Source organism: Aulonocara stuartgranti, assembly GCF_965226115.1.
Source record: "Aulonocara stuartgranti genome assembly, chromosome: 6".
In the NCBI taxonomy this organism is placed as follows: domain Eukaryota; kingdom Metazoa; phylum Chordata; class Actinopteri; order Cichliformes; family Cichlidae; genus Aulonocara; species Aulonocara stuartgranti.
Window position 1 is genome coordinate 16,846,653 of NC_138944.1, and position 24,913 is coordinate 16,871,565.

Consider the following 24,913-nt stretch of genomic DNA (forward strand, 5'->3'; position numbering starts at 1 on the left):
GTAAAATGGGAATAAAGGCAATAAAACAGAGTGAGTACAGCACAAAAAGATCAACTCTATTAATTATAACTATAGTAAATCATCATGATTAAAGTACACAATCAAACGGTGTTAAAAAACACAAACCCAGTCCTAGAGAGGCTTCAGAAGACATATTCAAGCTGGCAAAAGAGCTGAGTAAAAGTTTAAGTTTACCTTTGAAAACCTCAACACGCCGGGCGGTGAATCAATGATTTGGTTTCAGTTATCGAGAAAACAATGTACTCACAGCTCTAAGTCTTGGATCCCAGTACAAACGGAAGCTTTATGATCAAAAGAGCTCAGGTTTGTTAAAAATACATTTAACCTATGAACTTGAAATGATTTTAAAGACGTACGGGAGAGATTGGTATCTCGTTTGCATAAAGAACATAGGGATATCTGAACAGTCTTGATTTTACAGAATCTGGGTGTTGTCCTAGAAAAGAAGGAAGGTGGAATCCGGTGGTGGTAAACCTATCTTGGGGTATGCTACAAGTACTGTATTTGCTTTGCCTGGGCAGTAAAGCCTAGCAGAAGAAAGATGCCTGCTGTAGCTGAAGAGGACCCCAGAGTGTTGTTATGTTGGACCCTGAGGCAACAACAACAAGCAGGCCGATCATGAGCAGAGGTGCGGCTCTCTGAGGAGGTATCGACTAAATTAATCGGCGCTTTGCGCTGTTAGCAAGTTTTTGCAAAAATCCAGACTGCTAAGTGACCACTCAGTCCAGGTACCTTATTATGGGTTATGAGCTGAGGGAACATTAAGGACAAATTGATGACTCCCACAGAATGGTCTCTACATCTTTTTAACCCGAGCAGTGTCAGCGTCAGTGAAGGCGAACGATAGAGTACCCTTCTTTTCAGAATTTGTGTACAGCCTAGTAACATTTCTTTAAACCTCAGAAAGAGCTGTCACAGTGCAACTTTTCCCATTTCAATTGCTTTCAAGGATGGTTTGTGCTAACAAGATGGCAAAATTGAGATGTTTTTTCTAAAGCAATTTCAGGACTATTTTGCCTATAATGTTAAAAGAAAAGACTGGTTACATTTTAAACAAACCGTTAGCGCATTCACACTTTGCCTTAGGCAACAATATTCTCCAAATCAAGCGTGTTCACTCTGCATCTGCAGCTGTGCACTCTCATACATTTCTTCCAAAAAAAGTTTGCTGTAAGCACACTGAATGAGTCTTTTTCAGTATAATTAACACATGGCTACAATACATCCTTGTGCATAATAAAAGCTCACAATGCACATATGCAAAACACTCACACAAATAGTGACAGCAACTTCAGTCTCTCATTCAGCAGGTTGGAAAACAACTACAACGTTATTATGACCACAATTAAAGAGATTCACATCTTCTCGCGCCAATTTAGTCTATGCTGAGTGCTGAAGGTCGATACCATTTTAGTGCTGAACAAATCATTAATCTGCTCTTCTGGTAAAGAGGAGAATTATGTTGACAGCCATGCATTTCAAGAATTAAGTGATGTTAAAAGAAGGCGACGACTGGTTTAAACATAAGTCTTGATTCAAGTCGACTGCTTTACATATTTCAATCATTTGAAGTTTAATTTTATTCAGGAGACATTGCAGTTTGTAATGACTTTAAGAGAGTAGGATCTTTTTCTGGGTACCACCCTTTAAGGATATTTAAAGAACATATTTGTGGGATGTCATATGAGCAAAGCCAGATTAAAGGGATTATACGTCTCAATAAGGCTTTAAAAAGGTGTTGTTCCAGCTGCAGGTTTGTGGAATAACTAGTTAGACAGTAACCACCTTTTTGTTGTCTTATTGAGCAAAACAAGTGTCGTGCGGTACAAAGAGAAGGCTTAACAAAGATGGAGTGCTACGCCACTTTGAAGAGGGTTTGGATGAGCAGACGCACGAACTGCTGTCGAGTGGATCGATCCAAACCGATGAAGCTTTGATTTAGAGTGAGTCAGCAGTAAAAGGACCGGAGGATAAGTAGAAGAGTGAGAGGCAGAATGAAAGGGGGCAAGATGGAAGAGAAAATGGAAAATGGGATTGAAGGAGAAGAGCAGGATGGGAAATCCAGACTGAGAGCTGCAGTGTCTCCCTGCTTGCGTTTGTCAGACTGAGCCACAGAGATAAGAGGCGTTTCTCTGCAGAGGCTTCCCCCCCCCCATTTCTCGCTCTTTGTTCAGTTTACTCTCTATTCTCCAAACATCTATTTGCTCCTCGTTTGTTAGCGCCACAAAAGTATTCACCTAAAACCTGAAAAGTTAAGCTTTCGCTTTGATATGCAGCATTTTGACTGTTGCCGTCTGGTGCTTTGATTACCTTGAGCCTCTGATCCTGTCAGAGAAGCAGCTCTGGTACAGATGGAGTGCAAAAAGGCTTTATAAGAACTTAAAAGGCTACAGTTACAAATAAATAAATGGTGAAATAACTTGTTAGCAAATAATAAATTTTTTTTAACCTTTGTTTGATGATCGTCTTTGTAGCCTCATTTATTTTTTTTTTTGGGGGGGGGGGGGGGGGGGGCGCACAAAATTATCACTAGGTTAATCTATGAAGCAAATAACCATTCGGTTTTCCTTGAGTTGATGAGAGACAGTTGCAGCCACACCTACATGTATTCCTTAAACATCTGCTCGTTGTGTTTAATGTGCATGTTTCTGCCTGTGTAACTGCCTTACTCAGATTCAACAGTAAGCATTATTCTTCCTGAATCATATCTGACTCATGTTTAAACTCTGCTTGTTTAGGTCAACGCTGTTTGAAATGCTGTGTGAATTAAACACACAAATACACACACGTCTAACTGAAATGCTGAAACATGAGGAAACCATGAGACTCTTTACAGCCTCACTGTCTTCTTGCGCATTCATCACCAGGCCATAACCATAACTGAAACATGGGGGGGAAAAAAGACGTTTGTTTCAGGTAGCTACTTGAGTTACAAGAAATGCCACACTGGACAAAAGGACACTGTAGGGAGGGACTGCAGACGCACACTGGAGACTCTGTGGAGGTACGTTCAGTGAAACGCGAACGCCCCTAGAGTTAAAACGCTGTGCACGTGTCAGTATTTGCTTCTGTATTTCTGAGTTGACTGAATGAAGATGAAATCAGATTCAGTTTAGACGGTTCAAGGTACGTTCAGTTAATAAAAACAGGGAGAACCTGAAATACATCCCATGATTAATGTGCCAGAGTTCATTGTGTTCATAAATTTGAGAACTGCATGTCTGTAAAGTGACAAAACAGTGAGGACAAGCAGCTTGTAAAAACGACTGCTATATGATTCTGATCAGAGTTATATTTGTCATTAGTTTTAATTTTGAATTTTTAGTTTCGATTCAGTTGAGTTTGAAGTGTTTTAGAGCGACTTGGCTTATCTCAGTGTATTTATTTATTTGGTTGACAATGTTTAGTTTTGGTTTAGTTTTTGTTGAAGATGCACTGATCTGATATTTGGATTAAATATCGCTTTGACTTGAAAGACTAAATGACATGAAGGAAGCTAAGAGCAAGGGAGGAGCAGTTTGGTGACGTTTCAAGTGACTCAACTTTATTTTTATGTTGGCAGATGCTCTCATTTTAACTTCAAGCTTCAGTCAGATGTTTCAACATGACTGAAAAGTTTTTACTATAGCCATGTAACACAATTTTATTCTACATATAGTAGGGTTGTCAAACATAAGGCCCGGGGGCCAGATTAAGTCTGGCAAAGACTCCAGTCTGGTTCACTGGATGGCTTTAGTGAAGGAGGGCACAAATATTGAACTTCAATGTATTTTCACAAGTTTTACAACTTTTAAAAGGCCTTCCTGATTGCCATTCACTCTGCACCAAAACTAGAGATAAACAATAAAAATTAACACACTGAAAAAAGTTCCTGTTTTTTCACTATTTTCTATAGAAATTTCTTTTTTCTTTTATTTTAACAATTGGTCCACTGGGGCAAAAAAATGGACATTACTTAATGTGACACTTGTGACTGTGATACATTGAGAAAACAGCCACAGGCTTAAATGTTTGCAGTGGGCAACAGTATATAAACTCTTATGGAAACTTAATTAATGTTATACCTTGTAGTAACATCAGCAGGCTACTCGGCAACCATCCTAACATTTGACTCGGTGTTAACTCAACAAAATACAATGTCAACAATTTAAATAAACATCTGCCATCACCATGTCAACACGTTCAAAATTAATAAATGAGTTTATGTTTAAATACGTGGAATGATCATTTGGTTTCGGTATTTAATTGGGTATCAAAAATCGTGCAGTTTTAATTGGTATTGGTGCAAACTACTACTTTCCTGGTATCCTGACATCCCTTTTTTATCATCAGGCAGGGGTTTTTTTTTTTTTGGACAGGAAGACTTTTGTGTACATGTTGGTTACCTACAGTACTTGGTACCAGCAGACCCTTGAAGCCAAAGCTCGAAACTAGAAAAGTGCAAATTTGGTTTATCTTCAGTTTCTGTGTTAGTTTTCTATTTTTAATATAATGTGGGGGTTTGGCATCAGGGACAAGTTCAGATAGATAAGATATCATAATAGAAACAATACTTCATCTCATGTACACATCCTCATTTCAACATGCACCAAAGCCTCCTGAAGCTTGCAGAGTTGATAAATTTCACTACACTGAAAAAAAACATAAAACTAAGGACATCAGTTTAGTTTTAGTTAAATGTTGTTTCTCACTGTTGCTGGTGACACTGATATTTACCAATAAAGCATGTGTGTCGGTTTTCAAACACTTCATAATGATAAATAATAATAAAAATATATCTTATATATAATGACAACGATATAAAAAGCAGGTCCAATTTGAGCAGTGATTAAAGCCCAGTGACCGTCTGTTTCATCTTGAAAAATGAAACTGTTAAAATGAAAATAGTTGTGTAAGCATCTGTCACAATCATTTAAGTTTAACCCAAGGTATATGTTACGAGGAAGTGCAATTATGAGAAGCTGTCACACAAAGTGGGTAGTTGTGAATTAGCTCGTTTGCCCTTGGTTTGACATGTGCTATGTGCTCCTGCCAAACAAAACAAAGGAGTTGGCATTAGCTGGCAGAAGTCATATCAAAACCACGCATGCTTTCCTGTAAGTACTCCAGTCAATGACTGTAAGAGATGCGGCAAATTCAAACGACTGCTTTATCAGTCTAAAACCCAGAGATATAAAACACGAAAAAAAAGAGAAAATAATTACTCTCAATCATATTTTTATCCATTATATACTTAAACAATTAATAAACCATCAAATCTGATGACTGTTTCATCTTTTTGTCCTCAGCGTTGCAATCCACTGATTAATGCTTCCCTTGAATTATCATCGTCACCAACAAAAAGAGAAGTTAGTTATCTTTCCAGAAAAGAGGAAAAACTGACTCATTTGGAGTTTCACAAGCACTTAACACTCGCTGTCCAATTTACTGTTCAGGTTCGTTATTTCACAGCTTGAGAGTGTTGTGTCTAGAGTGTTTTATGAGTCATCAAACTCGCGTCCAAAGAAAAGAAGGGGGGAAAAGGACACCATCCTTCTTCAACATAGTGCATTGTCTTTCTCTTAACTGGCAGCTCGTGAGCCCACTTGCTGTCGGCTATTGAACGGAGGCATTTCAGCGTGCTGTTTGGCAGACACTCAGCAGGTGGTCTAGCCCCTGTCATAGGCGGTTGCATTAAAACCCTATTATCTGTTTTTAAAAAGTAACTTTAAAACACTTATAACTGTTAAATGGTGAGAGCCAGGGGAGCTTCATTTATTTTTAAACCTAGAGTACATGATCTCAGTGACAAAGAAGCTACAGAATGAATGGTCCTGTTTAGATAATTGCTCGTTTTGTCTGTCGATTGTTGTGTCTTTTCTCTCAGTAGCAGTGTGTTGGAAGGCCCGGAAGAAATTGTGTAAGAGGAGTGACTGTGACTCCTGGAGATTAGCTTTCATTCACCGAGTACAGCTCAGAACTGCATGTTAATCTAGTTATTCTAGTCCCTGAGAAATACAGGTGCACTGGTACAAATACTTGGCTATGAGACGGTTTTGGTGATGGAAACAAACATCAAATTACTGTAAAAAGCAAATGTGTTAAAGTGTATGCCCTTAAACACATTTGTCTTTTCAGTAGAAAGATCTTCGGAGAATGTTTTCGTTTCTTTTGGTCCGGGTGGAATCGACAGCAACTTTCCTGCTCAACTAAGAGAGGGCAAATCTCATTATGTAACGTCCAGTCACAGAGCAGCAGGTGTATTCAAAGTGACTACAGAGTCTGACGTCATGTATATTTTGCCACTGACAATAGAAATAAAACTCCCCTTGCCTTTCTATTTTTGGAGAGTTGAATAAATACGCTCAAAAGTTACAGCAAACACGAACGTGTGCAAAAAAATATCAGGAAGGATTCTCCATGTATTTTAAGTGTGCGTGCTTAAATAAATCATAGCATTTGCAAACAATTTAAATGTATAAAAAGAGAAGTTTGTATATGTGCAGTGGTCATGTGACAGGCAATCTGTAGTTTTGTGGGATGTTATTAATGAACTTTGGCTCATATCAGCTGATGGGAATTTTTAAGTATGAAATGCCGCAAAATGATGATGATAATGATTAGATAGATACATTTATTTGACATTTATAAACACAACTGTAGAAAACAACTTTGTCACATTTATCTGCTGTTCTTTCCGTTTCTTTCTTTCTTTCTTTTTAAAATAAACTACACCTGGACATTCACTTCACATGTTTTTTCATCCCTCTCTCTGTCATTCTCCGTGTCTCCTTCCAGCTACCCTAGTTTCCAATTAATCCCATTACCCTCAGGGAGAGATGCTGGGATGCAAATGAAGCAGAGGGAATATGACAGGAGGAGGGGGGAGACAGGAAAGCAGAGAGAGGAAAAAGAAGAGAGGAGACAGGAGTGTGCAGGCATGACACCAACAGCTGAGCAACACAGACAGGCAAGCTGTGAGGCAGGGTCAACTACGTGCAACACTCACATTCAAACACACAAACCGGGGGACAATGGACCGCCGCTGAAGCATCACCCCCCTTAACTCCCCTTTAACTCAGCTGTCTTTCCCCCAACGCGTAAACTGCTTTTCTTCCATTAAACCGCAGCTTCTCCCTGCAGACCTCTTTCTGTGTTTTGTTCTCATTCTGTCAAGTCATCTTTTATCACCCTCACATTTCAGCAGGCTTGCTGCACTCCCTGGTCTCTTACCCCGTTAACTAGTGCGGGGAGTCCATGATCGGCAGTCTCCCTCTTTCCACCAGCCAAACCGTGTTCCACTGAAGTCATCCAGTCGCCCTGTTTACCAGGGCTAAGTCCGTTGTCTTGGCTTTCACGCGCACAGGTGTTCCCTTCAAAGGCAAGTGTGAGGGCAGGAGGCGGAAACGACGGAATAGTCCAAAGGGTGAGTCCCCGGTAGTGGTATAGTCCACGGAGAGGAAGAGGAGCGAGGCAGGCTGTGTCTTTCTCTTTAAAAACACTGCACTGGCTTTCCCCGCACCAGCGCAGACTCTCTCTCTCTCTTTTGACAAACGCGTGCACGCGCAAACACACACACACACTCTCTCTCTGCACCTCACACACTTTCTCTCGCTCACTTGTTCGCCGGCTGACTCGCATTCACACAGCTAGAGCTCAGATCGGGCAACAGTTGTTGAATTCATGGCCCCTCCTCCTTCTCCTCCTCGCTCCCGCCTCCTTGCAGGTGGTCGCTTAGCAACTGGCTGCTGTGGGCGGGGCTTGTAAGAGTTCTCACATTGCTGCACACTCGGCTCTAGGCTGCCGCCCACTCAGGCTATATTTGCATATGAAGCCCGGCCTGCCTAAAAGTCGGACTCCCGGTGAAGAAGAGGCCAGAGCATGTGTGGGCTGTGAAGAGGGGGAGGAAGGTGACGGTTGTCACTAAAACTGAAACAGTTTGCATTCGGTGATGCAGCAGGTTGCATGAGATAGGTCAAAAATACAAGATGTGCTGGTTAGTCATAGCGGAAAAGAAGATCAAATTTAACACAGGAAGCATGAGTGAGAAGGAGAGAGGGGATAGAAAAGAAACTGGAGGCACTGGTTGTTCATTTCACTTAATGAGGTCAGGAAATATCTTGGCTGTAATGTATTTTTCGAGCAGAGGAGCAGACAGCAGATACAATAAAATGATTATATGATAGAAAATTAATTTTTAAGAAAAATAACCCCTCACTGAGTTACTCAGTTCTGTGTTGTTAAACAGAATGTTTCGGGGGCTGGTCAGACAAAACAGCCATTGTAGGCAACATACCTCATATGGCTTGGGCTTCAGAAAAATCAGTGTAGGCGACTGACATGTTTGCATTTCATTTATGGGATGTGAAGAAATAAAGCTTGGCGGCACAGAAAATCCTCTCAAAAATGATGCTATGCTAAAACTATTTTTGCTTTAACATTTGACAAAACAATTTTTTTTCCAGTCATGCCATTTCCTCTGCTCTCTTATGTAACTTCCAAAAATTCTATATATGTCGGAAAAATGGCCTGTGAGTGGGCTCTCTATAACGTGGACCATTATTAGCTTAGCTCCACAGAATATCTGAATCATTCTCACAACTTCCACTCCATGCTTTACTCCTTACTTGTATTGTGAGTCGGCCACTGCCTCAGAGTCTCTTATAAGAGACAGAAATACAGAAACAAACTGGTGTGTTGTTTACTTTTGGTTACTTATTTCTTAATAGTTGAGTAATTCTACATTAAAACTCAACTCAATAGTCTGCTCTGTAGACTGCACAGAAGAATTTGCAGTGTCCCCAAGAGGACTTATGCCAAAGTAAGATTAAAGGAAACTTACCAGCACTGTAATGAAATTAGCTCAGATTGCATAATATTTAACAAATGATGAAAAAAATCATATATTTCTGACTGTAGGATAACAAAGTTCAGAGCCTTTATAGTATATGGGCTGATCTAGCCGGTTCTCATTCCCAGGGAATCAAATACTGCTGTTTTGTCAAAGCTTCTGGTGTCTCAAAGATAAAATCAAGGTACCCTTAGGTGTCGTTTCTGTGACGCACAGAGATATGACAATATTGAAAGGGTCTCTCACTCCCAGATTATCATATGCGGTCCATTTTTAAATGCAGTGGCTAAGCGTCATATTAACAATTTAAAACAAGGTTTATTTTAAACCTAACCAAGTAACAAGCTGATCATTTTTTCCTCTCTTAAAACAGATTTTATCTCTAGGTGTGCAATATAGAAATAACCAGCATGTGAAGGCACCACTGGCCAAATCTGTGAGATGTCAGAGGCAACTGACAGAACAGCAGTTTTTGACAGCCTGGAATAAAAATGTGTTGAGTGTTTGTTGTTGTAAGTCATAGTGCTATTCTGATCCAGCAAAAAAGCCTGAACTACCAGTTTATCTGGCTACATTTTCTTAACAAAAAAGAAAAAGAAAGATGAGATGAGCTGTTTTTTTATTATGCTGCTTCATTTGGCCCAAATCAACAACTACCATTATTATTATTGACACATGAGAACCTCCCTGGCTGGCTACCTAAAATATAACCAACTAGTTCCCCATGCAGCCTAAACATAAATCATACTCTACTGCCACCTATAACAAAAAATACCCCTGCTGATTCAACTTCAGAAAGATGGCAAGTCCTCTGTGTCTCTATTTTTAAATGCCTGTGGCTGTATTTCCTTACACAGACAAGCTATATTCTCTAATGATAAAATGGTGATACAGTATCTGTGTGCATGCTTCTGTTTGTATGGTGTTTGCTAAAGTTTCACCACTCCACGTTTTGTTCTGGTAACTGGACTCAGCAGCTCTTGGCATGAGCTGCAGGCAGCTGAGCTAGATCTTAATCCTGCTAAAATTACAAGGAAATTCCAGTGGACCTATTACCTCCTCACTGTCTTTGACTCTCTCTTCTGCTTGTTGACATATTTTCAGTGTTTCAGTGTGAGCTTTGTGACTCATACTTTGCTTCTCTCTCTGTCTCCCATGCATGTAGTCTTAGAATAACACAGTGATGAAAAACAAGGGGAGAGGTGGTCAGAAAGAGGCAAAAAGAAGAATAGATATGATTTACATTAAAGCAGCCAAATAAATCAGATTATGGGGAAAGGAATGCACCGTATAGTCTTCTTCTTTCTCCTCTTTACTTCTCGAGGATGCTGGCAGTTGCTCAGCCAGTGGTCTGTGGCTATTTGTTTACATGCAATTTGTTAGAGAGTTGGCCCCTTTCCTTCTTTTCAGAGAAGCCATTTACAATTCTATTCATGTCTACCTGCCTCAGCAGCACATACTTAGGGACAAGAGGGTTGGTTTCAACTACATACCTTCACAAATGGTTATAGTAATACTTTTTAGTAAGGGGAAGATCGAGCTCAAAATCATCACATTAGTTTCTGTAACTGGGTTTAATGGACTGAAAGCAGGTGCAAGAGTAAAGCAATTAGAGGAGGTGGAAAAGGGGATATGGTGGTGTATGGATCCAAATTATATTTCTAATGCACAAACACATTGTGGGTATTTAAAAAAAAAAAGCACAAACCTAACACCTAACAAATGTGTATGTTGAGCTGAAACAGCTCTGTGGGGATTCTCAACCAGCTGCTGGGATTCGCAGTGCAGCCAGATGAATGATAGAGGGAGAGGGTGGGGGTGGAGAAGATAGAGAGAGGGAGTACGAGGCTGCGGAGAACAAGGGAGGAAAAGGAGAGCACGAGAAGCTCGCGAAAAGTAGACGAGGCAGCAGTACTGTTTGGCGGGGGGTGGCGGTTGTTGGTGGGCAGCTTATTTGCGCTGAGTGCTTTGAATGCCAATAACTCTGCTGCTAAGTGCAGAAACACAAGCTTTGGACATGGTGGCACATTTTCATAAGACCAGAAGAAAACATTTTTTGATATTCAGATTTTATTTCAAAGAAACATACTCCATCATTCTTTTAATCTTTTGTCCCTTTAGGTGGACATCGGGTCTGGTTTGATCGCAGAATGATAGAATGAGGACTGAGTGAAGCCGATTGATATTTCACTGAGCTTTTCTTTTTATTGAGTTTTCATGTTTCATGCTAAAAACGGTTTCAGCCCAGTTTCTCTGTGTTATCACTGCTACTTTCCCGTCGCAGATGAGCCCCACCCTCTGGTTTGTGAGCCTGGACGTTGTTTTCTAAAACCTGCTCACCTATTTTCTGCTTAATGTTATCAAAGGACCATCTGTTTGGTGGTAGTGGGCCCCGTTGTCCTGTTTTCATGCATCATCCTAAAATAAATTTACTGTACTGTCACATTTACAGTACTGCTGTACTGTCAAGGGGATGTCCCATTATTATCCCCTTTCCCCCAATTATAATAATTTAAATAAGCCTGTGCAAGATCACAAACTCATCTGTTACAAACTTTAATATAATTTAAGGTCATGCTGCAGAACTACAGGTACCTTTTTAATTCTGTCCTACAGACACAACAGTCTGCTATCATGATACAGGAGGAGGAGTTCATTATATAAAACCTGAGGTCTGACAACATGAAAGCACTAAGTGCAGTTTTGTGAGAGTCACTATAATGGAAATGCTGGCAGAGAAGGTGTTGAGAGAAAGGGGTCAGGCAGAGTGTGAGTGAGCTAATGGTAGACTGAAAAGGATGAAATCTGCTGCAACATTTTCGTGCTATCCGAAGGGCTGATATAAACAGTGAGGCTATGAATACATGTGAATAAAAATGTAGAATATGAGCGTGACAAGTCAAGCCAAACCATGAAAAGAAGAGCACAGAGACATACACGTGGGCCATATCTGGGACTGCGAAGCTGTGGTGGGCTGGAGCCTATCCCAGCTTTCATGAGTCGGGAGGCAGGTGCCAGGTCACCAGTATATCTTAAGGCTAACAAAAAGAGGCAGACACCTATTCAGTTTCACAGTCACACCTGTGGCCATTTTAGTCACCAGTTAATCCAACATGGAAGTCTTTGAATCGTGGGAGGAAAGCAGACGACCTGGAGGCTTTCCAGCATGCACAGGAAACACATGCAAACACCAGGAAAAAGACGCTATTCAACACGATATTTAATTTTTCCCCTTCTTTTTACTAAATCACGAAGAGTTGAAACAATGAATCGATTACTTGACTTAATCTTCTTGGAAATGATTTCTTTTACTTTTTGCATAATAAAGTGGAATAAATTCATAAGGTTTGGAAAATCGGTTGAAAAAAGAGTTGGCGATGTCACAAAAGCTTCTGCGAAACGAATGACAGGAAATCGCAGGGAAGATTTCCTGTCATGAAAACCACACATTTATATTAAGAGAACGTCCAACCAGGAATTTACCAGCTTACTTTTATTACTTTTACACAGAAAAGATCAGCCAACACTGAAAATATTTTCAAGGAATCCTGCAGTTAAAATACTATGAAAATAACCCAGACGTGTTACAGGAGTGAAATCAGGTCACTGGGTCAGTGTTGCCTCTGTGGAAAACTCGATATATTGATTTCTGTTTACATGGCGAGAATTCATCCATTTGTCATGGCACAGTGGAGCCTGACAGGCCGATGGATGACCTGAGTGTACGTCCAGAATGTACAAAACCGTAAATTAAAAGCTGTTCAGGAAGTGGTGAGGAGTTGGTCATTTTTACTGTCTTGCTGGATAGATATGCAGATATGCAACTGCACATATACACACAGACACACTTTGACAGTGTATGTGGCAACCATGCAAATGACTGCACATTGCAGTGGAAGCACTAATTTACATTTACCTGGAAACAGACATTAAACTCTTTCTTGTCCTGGTTCAGTAGGTCACAGGGTCCTGTCAGTGTTATACAACTAAAAATGTAATTTTGCAGGTTAAAGTGCCTTCAGTAAAAAATGCAAAACTGTTAAGTAAAGCTTACAGGGGAAGCAAACTTTTGCTTTCTGCTATTCCTGCTTCTTCTTTGCAGATTTTATTTGACTTTTAAAGTTATGTTTACGCTGGCAGTTAGGTAACCTTAAGAGAAAAACTTTGGTTTGGTTTGATAAAATTTGTATGTTGTACAGAAAACATGGATGGATTAATGCATCTATCTTTCAATTATGTGCAAACTAACATAGAATAATATTATAAGTCATCTAACAAGCCCCACAATTAAGGTTTCATACCTCGAGCTCTAATTTCTGATCCCTGCATGAAGGCAGCGAAATGGTACTGCTGGATGTTTAAAATGTATCAAATATAACACGCTGCAACCTGTGGTGAAGTAAAGTCACTGCTTTTTCCCCCCTATCAGTGAGTGATAACTAACACTGATACTCTGTCAGTATGCTGAGTAGGCCCTGCAAACAGGTGACTGACAACACATCAAATCCTTATGATCAATACGTGTCCTGACCATCCATCTATCAAACTGCCACACCACTGGGACAGCGGGAGACAGACGAATCAATGAGGAAGGGAGAAGGTGGAGATACAGACAAGTCTGATTACAGGAAAGCGAGCAAGAGAGAGACAAAGTGAAGGATCTGACTGACTGCCCATGGTGGAATCGCAGGTCAAAAATGAATAAGAAGAAGCAGAAAAAGAAGGATGTTTGGTGTTTATAGGAGGTTTTTACTTCCTCTTTTTAAAGGTTACTCTGGGTAGGGAGGGTGCGAACTGAGCGGAACAATGCAGCTAGACAATGGCTGCTAATTAGCCTGACAGACGGGGGAAAAAAACACTGAACCATGAAAGGAGTCATTGGCGAAGGTCATGGAATACAAATACACTGTGGAAAGAGAAGAACAAAGAGAAGTGGATATACAAACACAAACAGCCTTTGAGCTTTAGTCCTTACCCTAAATGGACACTAGTGCTGTAACAATGTCAGATTTTTAGGTTACTTTTTTATTTTTAGGTTACTGTGGCCAATTAACCAAACCAATACACATTTGCAATCAGGTCAGGTGAGAGGCCATAACCCATAGTGACCCATGAATATTAATTTATTAACTATCACACTTTTCATCAAACATGTGGTGCTTTACAGTTGCTGCAAACAAACCGAACACATCACACAGTATGAACGTGCACGGCTTGAACTGAGTCCGGTGTATGCACTCTGCATCTGCCTAAAGATGAACACAGACATCATTCGGTCTGCTCAACATGGGAAGCGTTTTTCTTTTACTTCCACAAAAGCCTCACAGTATTGGTGTTGAAAGACACCTGGATGCTGACACAGTAAAGTGGCAGTGATCACAAGGAAAATCCTTTTTATATTTCTTGCTCATGTGGAGAACATATTTGAGTCATCGCTGAGGTTATTGCATTTTTTTCTGCACTGCCATGTTGTGATGCTACAGAGGACAAAAAAACACCGGCTGAAACTGATTGTGCAAAACTTCTCTTGCGGTTATACTGCAAACCTGAGGTTTAATAATGTGCAAAACCAGGATGTGGTACCAGCAGGTTAAAATGAGTCAAAACTGTTTGGAACGGCGTTCCGACACCTTTGGATATTGAGCAATTAAATCTAATAGACAGATTAATGCGTATTACTCTCGAATGAGTATATTTATTGTGTGTTGCAGCTTGGCATTTCTTCCAGTGATGGCATGGAGATACTTGCATAGTAAGAAGAAAATAATGTATAGATGATGAATAGAATCTTATTTTGTATTTTGATCGCTTGGATTTTATAGTTGTCACTATAAGAGTAATATTTTGTTGAGGGATAGAAATCGAGAACTGTTTTTTTTTTCCCAGAGTACCAGTTCCCAGTTAACCAATTTCTTGGAATTTTTTGTCTCCTTGCTTATTGGTTCAATTTTGTTCCTCCGCTAAAAAATTTCTACGGAGCCCCTCTGATGACATGGTCCAAAAAAATAAATAAATTGTGGCCACAAAATACTACTTCGTGCCTGCTAATTTGTGGGCACGAATTGGGTATAATGTGGCAACGAATTACGCATTTGTGGCAACGAAATAGATAACGTGCGCACATCATATTGATACAATTCCTGGACAGCTGCGTAGCGACATAAGCATAAGAGTAGGCTAAACCTATACACCATGGACAGAGACAGAATGATTGAGTTTTATTTTAGGCTGGGAATGAGCTACAAATGCATTTTGAAAAGCCTGGCAATGCAAGGAACCACTATTACGGAGAGACATTTAAACAGGATATTGGGAACCCAGTTGCTTTACAGACGTAAGTACGACCTGGACGCCGGGATAGATTTTAATGTCAACCAACTGCAAGGGCCTGGGAAGGATCACGGTTATCGGTCAAGTGTTTCGTGCCCACAAATTAGCATTTCGTGCGCACGTTATACCTATTTCATGCCCTCGAAATAGTATTTCGTGGGCACAAATAAGTATTTCGTGGGCACATTATACCCATTTCGTGCCTACTAAGTAGTATTTTGTGGCCACAATTTATTTGTTTTTTGGACCATGTCATCAGAGGGGCTCCGTAAATTTCAGTTCAGTGCAGTCTTGAGTGTGGATATGGACATTACCTTTATTTTTATTGTACAAAAGGATCAGAGTGCAATGGTAAAGTGAAAACAACTGTATTATGCTGCTAACACAGCTTCAGCTCTTTGCAAGCAACTCCACAGACAGCATGCTAACTCTAAGCTAGACAAGAACCCAGAGTGACATTAAAGTTGAGTGTTTGCTCACCTCAGTCCAGCAGCCAGACTCTGAACTTCAACAGGTAACAAACTGATGAGCAGTCAGGCTGCACCTCTGTACCTGTACATTTTTTTTTTTTTTTACAGTAGATTTACTTTAGTCTCTTTGTGTGGGGTTTTATTTTTGGCCTGAGCTGCTGGCTTAAGAGAAAGATTGCATGTGTTTTCTCATTATGTAATGTGTTTTGTGTAATATGTGCAATACATTTCTTTTTTGAGTAATGACCCCAACTCTGATCACAACAACGAGGGGAGATACCTCCAACAGGCATAAACATTTGGCCACACAGCATGCAATTAGTTTGTACAAATGTAATGTCTTTGATATGCTGCTTAGCGATGGTCGTGACTCTCTAAGTAGAGCCAACCCTATGAACCCTATGAGAATCGATAATGGAATCAGAATGCTAAATCCTTATCTATTCCCAGCCCTAATTTTGCTACCGCCTGATTACATTATGCAATTCAGTTTTATTTACAAATGTCTTCCTGAATTTAAAACAATTCCAGTGCAAATTGTTTAAAGATTTTTGGTTCTTATCATTATTTTTCCAGTGTCTCAGCCTTCAAGTGTGATGCAATGCTATGGCTTGTGGGAGTGGGAGTGTACAATTATAGTTGTGTAGGAAAGAGGGAAAAAACAGAGAGTGGGAGAAGGAGGTACTGATCCAGAACTGAGTTCTTGTGACAGCTTTTCTATTCAGTCCACACATCACAGGGCAATCTGCGACCTGATTAAACAAACAGAATGAAGGAGAAATGAGAAAGACAGAAAGAAACTGGCGATGGAGGAAAAAATGTGCATGGTGATCACTACTGGGAAGCACAAAGCATGAGCTGTGGATGAAAGTCACAAAAATGGGGGTGAGAGGGAGGGAATCTTTGGATCTAAAGAGTTAGTAGAGTCAATCCCTGACTGAACCAAGTTATACACACATGAGCTGCACAGTGACATGTAAAGCAAAAGGGGTTCGTGGAGAGGGCTGAAATGTTTTGCACACTGCGCTTGAGCATCATAAGAAATTTTGGCTCAGATATGGGGGCACAGTGAGGGAGGATGGGCTGAACAAAGCTTTGACGAGACCTCTGACACGGGAAGGGAGAAAACATGGAGGACAGTAAACTGTTTCATTCAACAATTTTTAGACAGACAGGTGGCCAAGGATGTATGGCCACCTGTACGCAATGATTTGAATTAATGCCAAAACAAGCAAAACAACAACAACATGGTATTAGAAAAGTAGAAATAACTGACCTCATGGAGGAAACATCACCACAAAATGAGGAAATGCGATGAAGAGAGGCCAAACAGTATCACTTAACTAAAATAACTACAAACAAAACTGGTATTTAAAGCTGGATAAATAGCTGTCAGTCATTAACAGAATTTTATCAGTTACAAGATATGGTGAGCTGCCTGGAAGAAAAAGGTGTTTTCATGTACTACTTCATACATACTACTAATCAGAAGAAATCTCAAATCAAATCAAATCAAAATCTCAAATGTCAAAATGACCCTGTGGAGTTTAAATGATGTTATATTTACTCACCAGGGCATATTGTGTCTATTCCTGTGGCCTGACAACTTACATATTTGTGTAAGTGTAATGTGTAATACCTCTATATGGCAGAATTTGGATTCATAAAGGCATCAAGGAAGCAATCAATTGATGTTAGCTGGCACTGAAATTATCCAATATGCTGGGAGGACAACTTAGACTGACTTTGTGGTCAGCTTGAAGTAATGCTAAGCCGCATTTGTTAGTATCATTCAAATATAATAAAAAACTGTTTGAGCGAACTAGTATTTCGATTGTGTTTGTCAACTCTTGTGCATGTGCATGTGTATTGCATACACAAGTATTCATATATACTATAGCACTTAATGCAGTATTTAATTTAACGTTTATCTTGGCAAACCTTTTAGTGGATATAGGAAAAATAATATAGATACAGGTGATATTTATACATATAGCTGATGTTAATCCTTGTTCCAACTCTGTATAATACTGTAGATATTATTTTACATAGATGTGCATGAGAAAGTAGGTCAGCAGATCCATGCTTACGTTGCAACATCATGCATGATTTACATGCACAAGCTTGTTTTGGGGTTTTGCTGAACACAGTTTCTTCTTTCTTCTTGACTCACTGGAAGAAGAACACTGAACGGCTGTGCAATTTTACATGTCTGCTCAGTCCTCAGCCTTACAGTGACTAAAGAGAGAATCACCCAAAAACATGAAGAAAGAGAAGTTTTTTGGAAATAAACACATAAAAGTGACCCAGACGTGCACACACACACTTCTTTTTTCAGATGCTCGTGACAACATAACATTCTCCTCTTCTGTAACTTCAACCATCTGCACATTTTTTTGCTTCCTCGCAGCTCCGTCTTCAGCGTCCTTTGTCTGATATATTCACTATACCTCCTTTGCACATATACAAACCACTTCAGCCTTGCCTCCCCAACTTTGTCTACAAATCATTCACCTTTCCATCTCCTTCCATCTGCTTCTATTGACATTCATTCTTCTCTCCAGTGCATACCTCCACCTCTCCAGACTCTCTTCCGCTTGCTCCCTACTCTCACTACAGGTCACAGTGTTGAGTGTGCAAACATCATATCCAACGTAGACTCCTGCCTGAGTCTCTGTCAAGCATCCATGTGTATGTGAAATGTTCTATTATTCAAATGTCCTTATTTAGCAATGTGATGAGGGCTGTTTTTCCTTACCAACTTAAAAGAAAAAATAAATGTCATCAAAATTTACAAGCCTTGTGACCTTATAATAATGGAGCCAAGTTATTTCAGTTATTTTTCTTTCCTTTTCACTGTTCAGACATGACTTTCAAAAGGAGTGTACGGGAAAGAAATGTTACCTTTCATGTAAAATGCCTGGAAGCTAGGCAAGGTTAATGCACTCGATAATAGAGCCCGGGCCCCAAACAGGACAGCGTACTTACAATGTAAGATGTGGGAAATGTGTTTGTTTTGTACTTAAAATTACTTAGGGTATAATTTTTGTGTCATTCCCTGTAAAATACCTACAGTTTAGCCTCCACTTAAAATGACCTCCGATGTAATTATCATTTCTTTCCTGTAAAACACATAAAGTTGCACAAATAAAAATGACTCATGTACTAGCTAAAGTTATTCACACGTTATATAAAATTCCTTGGAAACTACTTAACAGAATAATTATTTCTTTGTTTCCTGTAAAAAAAAGGACTTGTTACCCGCTTATTCTAGTGTACCTACCCTTAAGGATTTGTAGGTAAGTATAATTACATTATAATTTCAAATGAAATGTACTGAAATTCTATTTAACTACAGGGGAACTACACTTGTAGTCATGGGCCAAGTTATAAAGTGTGGGACACACACACACAAAATGTTGACATTGCACTACAAAGACGTGTTTAAGGTGAAAAATGAAATCTTTCTGACAGCCTGTGCAACTTGTTTTGAATACCTGACTCATGTCTGTCAACATGCTTGCATCATGGCATTTCTTAGCATCAGTGTCCACACAGAAATCAATGGATGTATGAAGCGAAATGTATATGTGCATCTTCCAAATGTGCTGCGTGTGTGTGTCTAACAGCTCATGCTTCATGCTCTCCTCCCAGATGCTGCTGGCAGGAGGTGACCTCTTTCTACTAACAGACGGTCTGGTCCTGTCATAACACAAACATCGGCATATGAGAGGAACTCAGAGCCTGCTCAAAGTCAGAACAAGGTCACATCAACTTCCACAATAACTAGCTGAAGAGGAACAGCACAAATACATGCCATCAAACCACACTGCTCTGCTTCCTCTTTGGCTCTAGCTTCGCTCGTTGCCTTGGTTGCAGTCGTCTTCCAAAGTGCCTCAAGTTTAAGGTGCAACGTGATTTGATATTCTCTTTGCAGCGATATGAATGTTGCTCTAAAAACATTTGAAACATCTTTGGAGGAGTTTGTAACTTGTTTAAGATTGCAGCTCTGATATTCATAACACAGTGAAAACAGCCCAGAGAGACGCATATAAACAAAGTACTGATATGTTGGTACTGCCTGAGATAATCAAACCCCAATGAAACACATCATTTATCACAATGTGGAGTTGAGAATTACTTGTATATGCCCCAGATGATAGGGATGCTGTGAAATGTGGCTTCGGAGGTGATCAGGGGAAAGAAGAAAGATGGAGAAGTCAACAGAAATCATGAGGCTATTAATGAAAAGAAACGAGGTTGAAAAGGATTGAGCACATCTATATTTACAGCATATATACTGTGGTATATGTGCTATATTCAACTGGGGATTTGGCTTGAAAAGAGCAAGTGCAACTTGTTTATAAGATTTATAGCCACTGCGAGTCAGTGAGACCATGGAAAAAAGGCAATATTTGCATGAGAGAAAGAGGAGGGAGAAACAAAGATGGAGAGAAACAGAGACATGGTGTTTCTGTTCATTAGCAGTCCTCCCTTACAGCAGAATAGTTACAGGATAATCATGTCGAGTTGGTGGCAGTGTGTCCTTGACTGTCATTGGTGGGTCTCTGCTGGGCCTCTATTCCAGATTGTGTGTGTATGTGTGGGTTTGCAAATATACGAGAGTCTTTCAAAACTTTAATTAACCAAATAAGACCCACACACTGTTGCCAAAAGCTAGGTGGCAGCAGTGCTCATGTTCTTACTAATCCACATCTTATAATTCCCTGATTTCTAGTCAGCCTATTGTGCGGCCACTGAAATTCTACTGGGAATATGATGTCTAATGGTGAGAGCAATGAGTGCCATGCTTTGAACAGGCTGAGTTTTGCAGCAACATCCATCTCGGCCTGTTTTCATTAGGATGCTCTGCTGCATTTCTTCATTGATGGAATCTATTGATTACACCCTGCAGTACTTCTTTTAAACTCTACAATGTTTGTGTTAACTTGCTGCTTTACTCAAGGATATCTTCCAAACTTCTGAAGCTGTGTGATCGATGAGTTTTTAAAAAAAATGGGCATGTTTTCCATACAAGATTTGTGTTTTTTCCCCATTTGATCACGTGAGTTTTTCCAAATTCAGAAAATGTGGGCACGCTATTTCAGGTGTCAGTCAAAAGCAGACAAAAACATAGCTTTCAGCATCTAGATCTCATGACATTTTGAAGTGTTATTTAATACATACTGTGGAAGTCTTAAAATTTGAATAACTTGAATAGTTGTTCTAAAACAGCCGCAGTGCAGACCTCCACATTGTTCATCTTGATTATATCCTTGGTTCAAGAGGAAAGCCAGTGGCTGATTTGGAAGTGAGAACTGATGCGTGTCACTTGTACTAATGAGGTCTGTCACTCACAGCCCCAGGCCAAAGGGCTCATTAATACTGTATGTTAGATAAAGGTGTTTTCTGACTCTGCTCTTCTCGTAGCTCTCTAAGTCCACTCAGGTCACACCAGATTTCTTTTCTTTCTGGTCTTTTTTTTAAAAATTCACTTCTGACTGATGCTCTTATCTCTTTCCAGACTTTCATTCCTTCACATCCATCAATTCAAACTTAACCCAATACATCCCATTTTTTCCCCAGTACAGGCAACTTATAATCATTTCCTTATGCAGACCAACCAAGACAAGCTCACATAGTCAGCATTCGCAGGCGTACTCCTTTCCATAACTTCCTTTGGATGCACACAAAGTCAATACACTGTAGTCAATCAATGAAACAAATGAATGTAATCAATACCAATAGATTTTAGCTTTAAGCCGTATGAGATGAATATCGGTGTGTTTTAAACCAATCTAAGAATCCTTTTGCGCCTCTGGGTACAACAACTAATTTTTTGCATCTTCCTGTTGTTCCAGTAGCTAGGACCAATAACAGATGTGTGTGTAGGTCAGTTGTTGTATTTGAACTTAGATATTTTAGAAAAAAAGGGTTTGTACTAAGTTATATCACTGATGCAATTTCACTTCTGCCCTCCACATATTCTGTTACAAGCATAGTACCAAACTAACTGGTCGATAGAACTCAGATTATTTTTAGTAGACTATAAAGTGAAGCCAGAAAACCTCTGGTCTCAGAAATCTTGTCTGAAGCTGACAGACTGACAAATTGCTTCACCAAATTCTTCTATTGTGCTGGAAAATATACGTTGGCTAATCCTTGATAAAAAAGTAGTTAGGGTTATGGTACATGCTGTCTGACCATTCGAAAAGTAAATCTGGCTCACAAAGAGGCAACAAGCTAACAATAGACTAAAATTACAGACTAAACAATCCTGTATCATAGGCAAGTCGTATTAATATTAATATCCAAATATTTAAACAATGTGTAATATGGGGATTTCTGTCAGAGAAAGATAAAATGTCACACCTGGACACAAAACTGCTACAGACCAATGAAAAACCAGAGGTCAAAACAAGCTTGCTTTCTCAGCTCTGTATGCAAAAAAACGTCGGTGGTTGAAAAGGTAAAGGTAAATATGTGGCGATCTGCCTATCTTGCCAAAAAAGCATCATTAAAAAAATATATAACATGTTGAGTGGAGATTCCAATCGATCATCATTACATTATGAACAGCTTTCTGATTTCTGTGAAATGTTTGGAAGCTAAACACCTCAAATCACTTTAAGTTTGACCAACTTAGAAAAGCAAACCCCACTCACACCCCCCAAAAATATTGTATAAATGTCCTTTGGTAAGAAAAATTGTTTAGTAGTATAAATTTTGAAAACTACCTGAATTAAATTAAAAAGTTAACACAAGAAAAGGAATGCAATAGATTTAAGATAAGCTGAATTATCTTTGTTTTATCTTTTTAAAATTTCTCTGTTTAAATCGTTCCTCTTGATGACATGAAGGCATTTTTTGCCCTTCACATTTGTATATGGCACATGATGACATCTGTGTTTAGCAAAAATTCAAAAATGATATTAATCGTGGCAGCTGAGAAAAGGCGCAGATCTCTGATCACAAGGAAAATGCAAATCTAGAAGACAGCTCGTCACAATGTGCTATCAAATCACATCACGCGAAATGCATCGCAATGTGACACCACATAATGTAAGCTTCCCACGGCTGTCAGAACACTCATCGGTCAATGGTGTGGCTTTTATGTGGTCAGAAAACGTTAATTTCAGACTAACATCACACACTGAAAAACACTCAGAGAGAGAGAGAGAGAGAGAGAGCCAAAACATAGAACATGTTCAGATACACTGAAAACTAAAATGTTTCATCCACTACAAATAAACACATCATCATTTTTTGGCACATCAGCAATAAAGACTGAGCATAATTTTAGTACAGTTTTTATATCCTTATCTAATATATTGCAACAAGAACAAGAGTCCTGTTATAAACACTGATGAGAAAATATTAGACAAGGTCACACCCACTGTAACTTTTAGCTACAGTCAAATCAAATTTCCAACTCCTCTTTAGGACAAAAGAATTAAGTTATTCTGTACATTTTAGCTTCTTATGTTACACACTGTTGGCTACTCATATTGAGCTATGTGTACTTAATCCTGCTGGGAGATGTAACCACCTAACACTGTGTCTGAATCTGAATGGCTTGTACAGACAGTCTGAGGGGACAAATGATAAATAAGGGGACTTTTTATATTTTATGGGTTTTTAAGCCAAAATGGCTTTTTACACATTTATGCAAAAATTTGAAAATGCATTTCACTTAATGAGCGTTTGTCAGTGCCTTACTCAACATGTATGATAACTCTTTAACATATTTATGATTCTTTTTGAACCAAGTACTGTTAAGGTTACGTGGAAGTTTAGCCACCCAACCGCTTGCTCCTCTCGGTGAGGGAATGACTGTAATCTTGCTTAAAAGAAACTACAGTTATATTTATGCAGGGAAATTCAATTCAGTTTTCAATGCAGTTCAGTTTTATTTATATAACAGCAAATCACAACAGCAGGCACCTCAAGATGCTTTATATTGTAAGGTAAACCCCCCACAATAAGAGAGAGAAACCCTAAATCAAACAACCTTATTTGAGCAAGCACTTGGTGACAGTGGGAAGGAAAAACCCCCTTTTAACAGGAAGAAACCTCCAGCAGAACCAGGCTCAGGGAGGGGCGGCCATCTGCCTCAATTGATTAGGGGTGATGGGAGGAAGGGTAAATAATAACTAATGATTATGCAGAGTAGTGTACAAACACACAGCGAGTGACAAAGGTGAGTAAAGAAAAGGGATCTATCTATCTATCTCTATATATATATAATTACCTCAACAACACTTAGAACCAAGATAACATAACATGAAAAAACAGACAACAAGCATTTCTAGACTAAAAAAACCCCTGAAACGTGTGTGAAAAGCAAGCTCTCTTGCCAAACTCACATAATGAGCTCATCCCTGACAGGCTTTGAGGTGTTAAAACAACATTATACTTTTACTTTAGCTTTTTACGGGAAGCTGTAATTTCGATGGCCGCAAAAATTTCTTGTCAAGCAAAACCCTTTACAAGTCATACATTTGTAAAAACAACTATTAGGTTTTTTCAAGAGCAATCTCAGTCAGCAAAGTTCTCATTTGTCTAGTGCTCCTTTAAACAGTGCATTAGCGTAGTAGTCAAATTCTTTACAATGCTCATGGTCTATTCTCTTGCACTGTGATAAGCTCATGAATGACAAGCTTTTTGCTTCACTGATCTGCTGATTTCGAAGGAGGATATAAAAAAAGGCACATTAACAAAACCATGAACACAGTGTGAAGAAGGTGGTGCTGACCTTTAATCAAACTTCTGCTCACAAACAAAGACCCAAAACAGCTCAGAGGAAGGTGACGCTTTGTTAAACGGAAGTGTGCATATTGCAGACAGTGATAGAGACGTTGCTTCTGTATAGGTTTCCCATCATGCATGGGCAATGTTCAAAAACAAATATCTTCTTTCACTTTCTCTCTGTTTCTTCCTGATTCCCATTTTAGACCCCCCCTTTTTTGTATTTCAACTTTAGAAGTTGATACTTTTGCTCTCTCAATGATTCTCTCTAATATTGCATCCCTGCCCGACTTCCCTTTCTTCCCTCCCTTCTCTCAGTTCTTTAATCAGACCATGAAATGACTGCACATACTGGCAAGGCTATCTACTTCTCAGTGTTCATCTGAAGTGCTAATGAGGAGGGAGGGAGAAGGGAAGGAAAGGCAGAAGATGATGGATGAGGGAAGATATGGAGAAATCAAATGATGTAGCACGGGGAGAGGCAATGGGAAAACCGAGGGGAAATGAGTGGTTC

General features: G+C 39.5%; 1 protein-coding gene across 2 annotated transcripts in view; it reads right to left on the reverse strand.

Moving 5' to 3' along the window:
* The window catches only part of rab11fip4b (RAB11 family interacting protein 4 (class II) b), a 30,213-nt gene extending 22,510 nt beyond the window's left edge, over positions 1-7,703 (reverse strand). Inside the window, exon 1 of one of the 2 annotated variants that reach the window (XM_082537965.1) lies at positions 7,234-7,703. In XM_082537965.1, the coding sequence (XP_082394091.1) occupies positions 7,234-7,641 (408 nt within the window). In that variant the 5' untranslated portion in view covers positions 7,642-7,703. The remainder of the gene's footprint in view (positions 1-7,233) is intronic. The other variant, XM_082537966.1, reaches the window with a different exon arrangement.
* Positions 7,704-24,913: the final 17,210 nt, after the last annotated feature.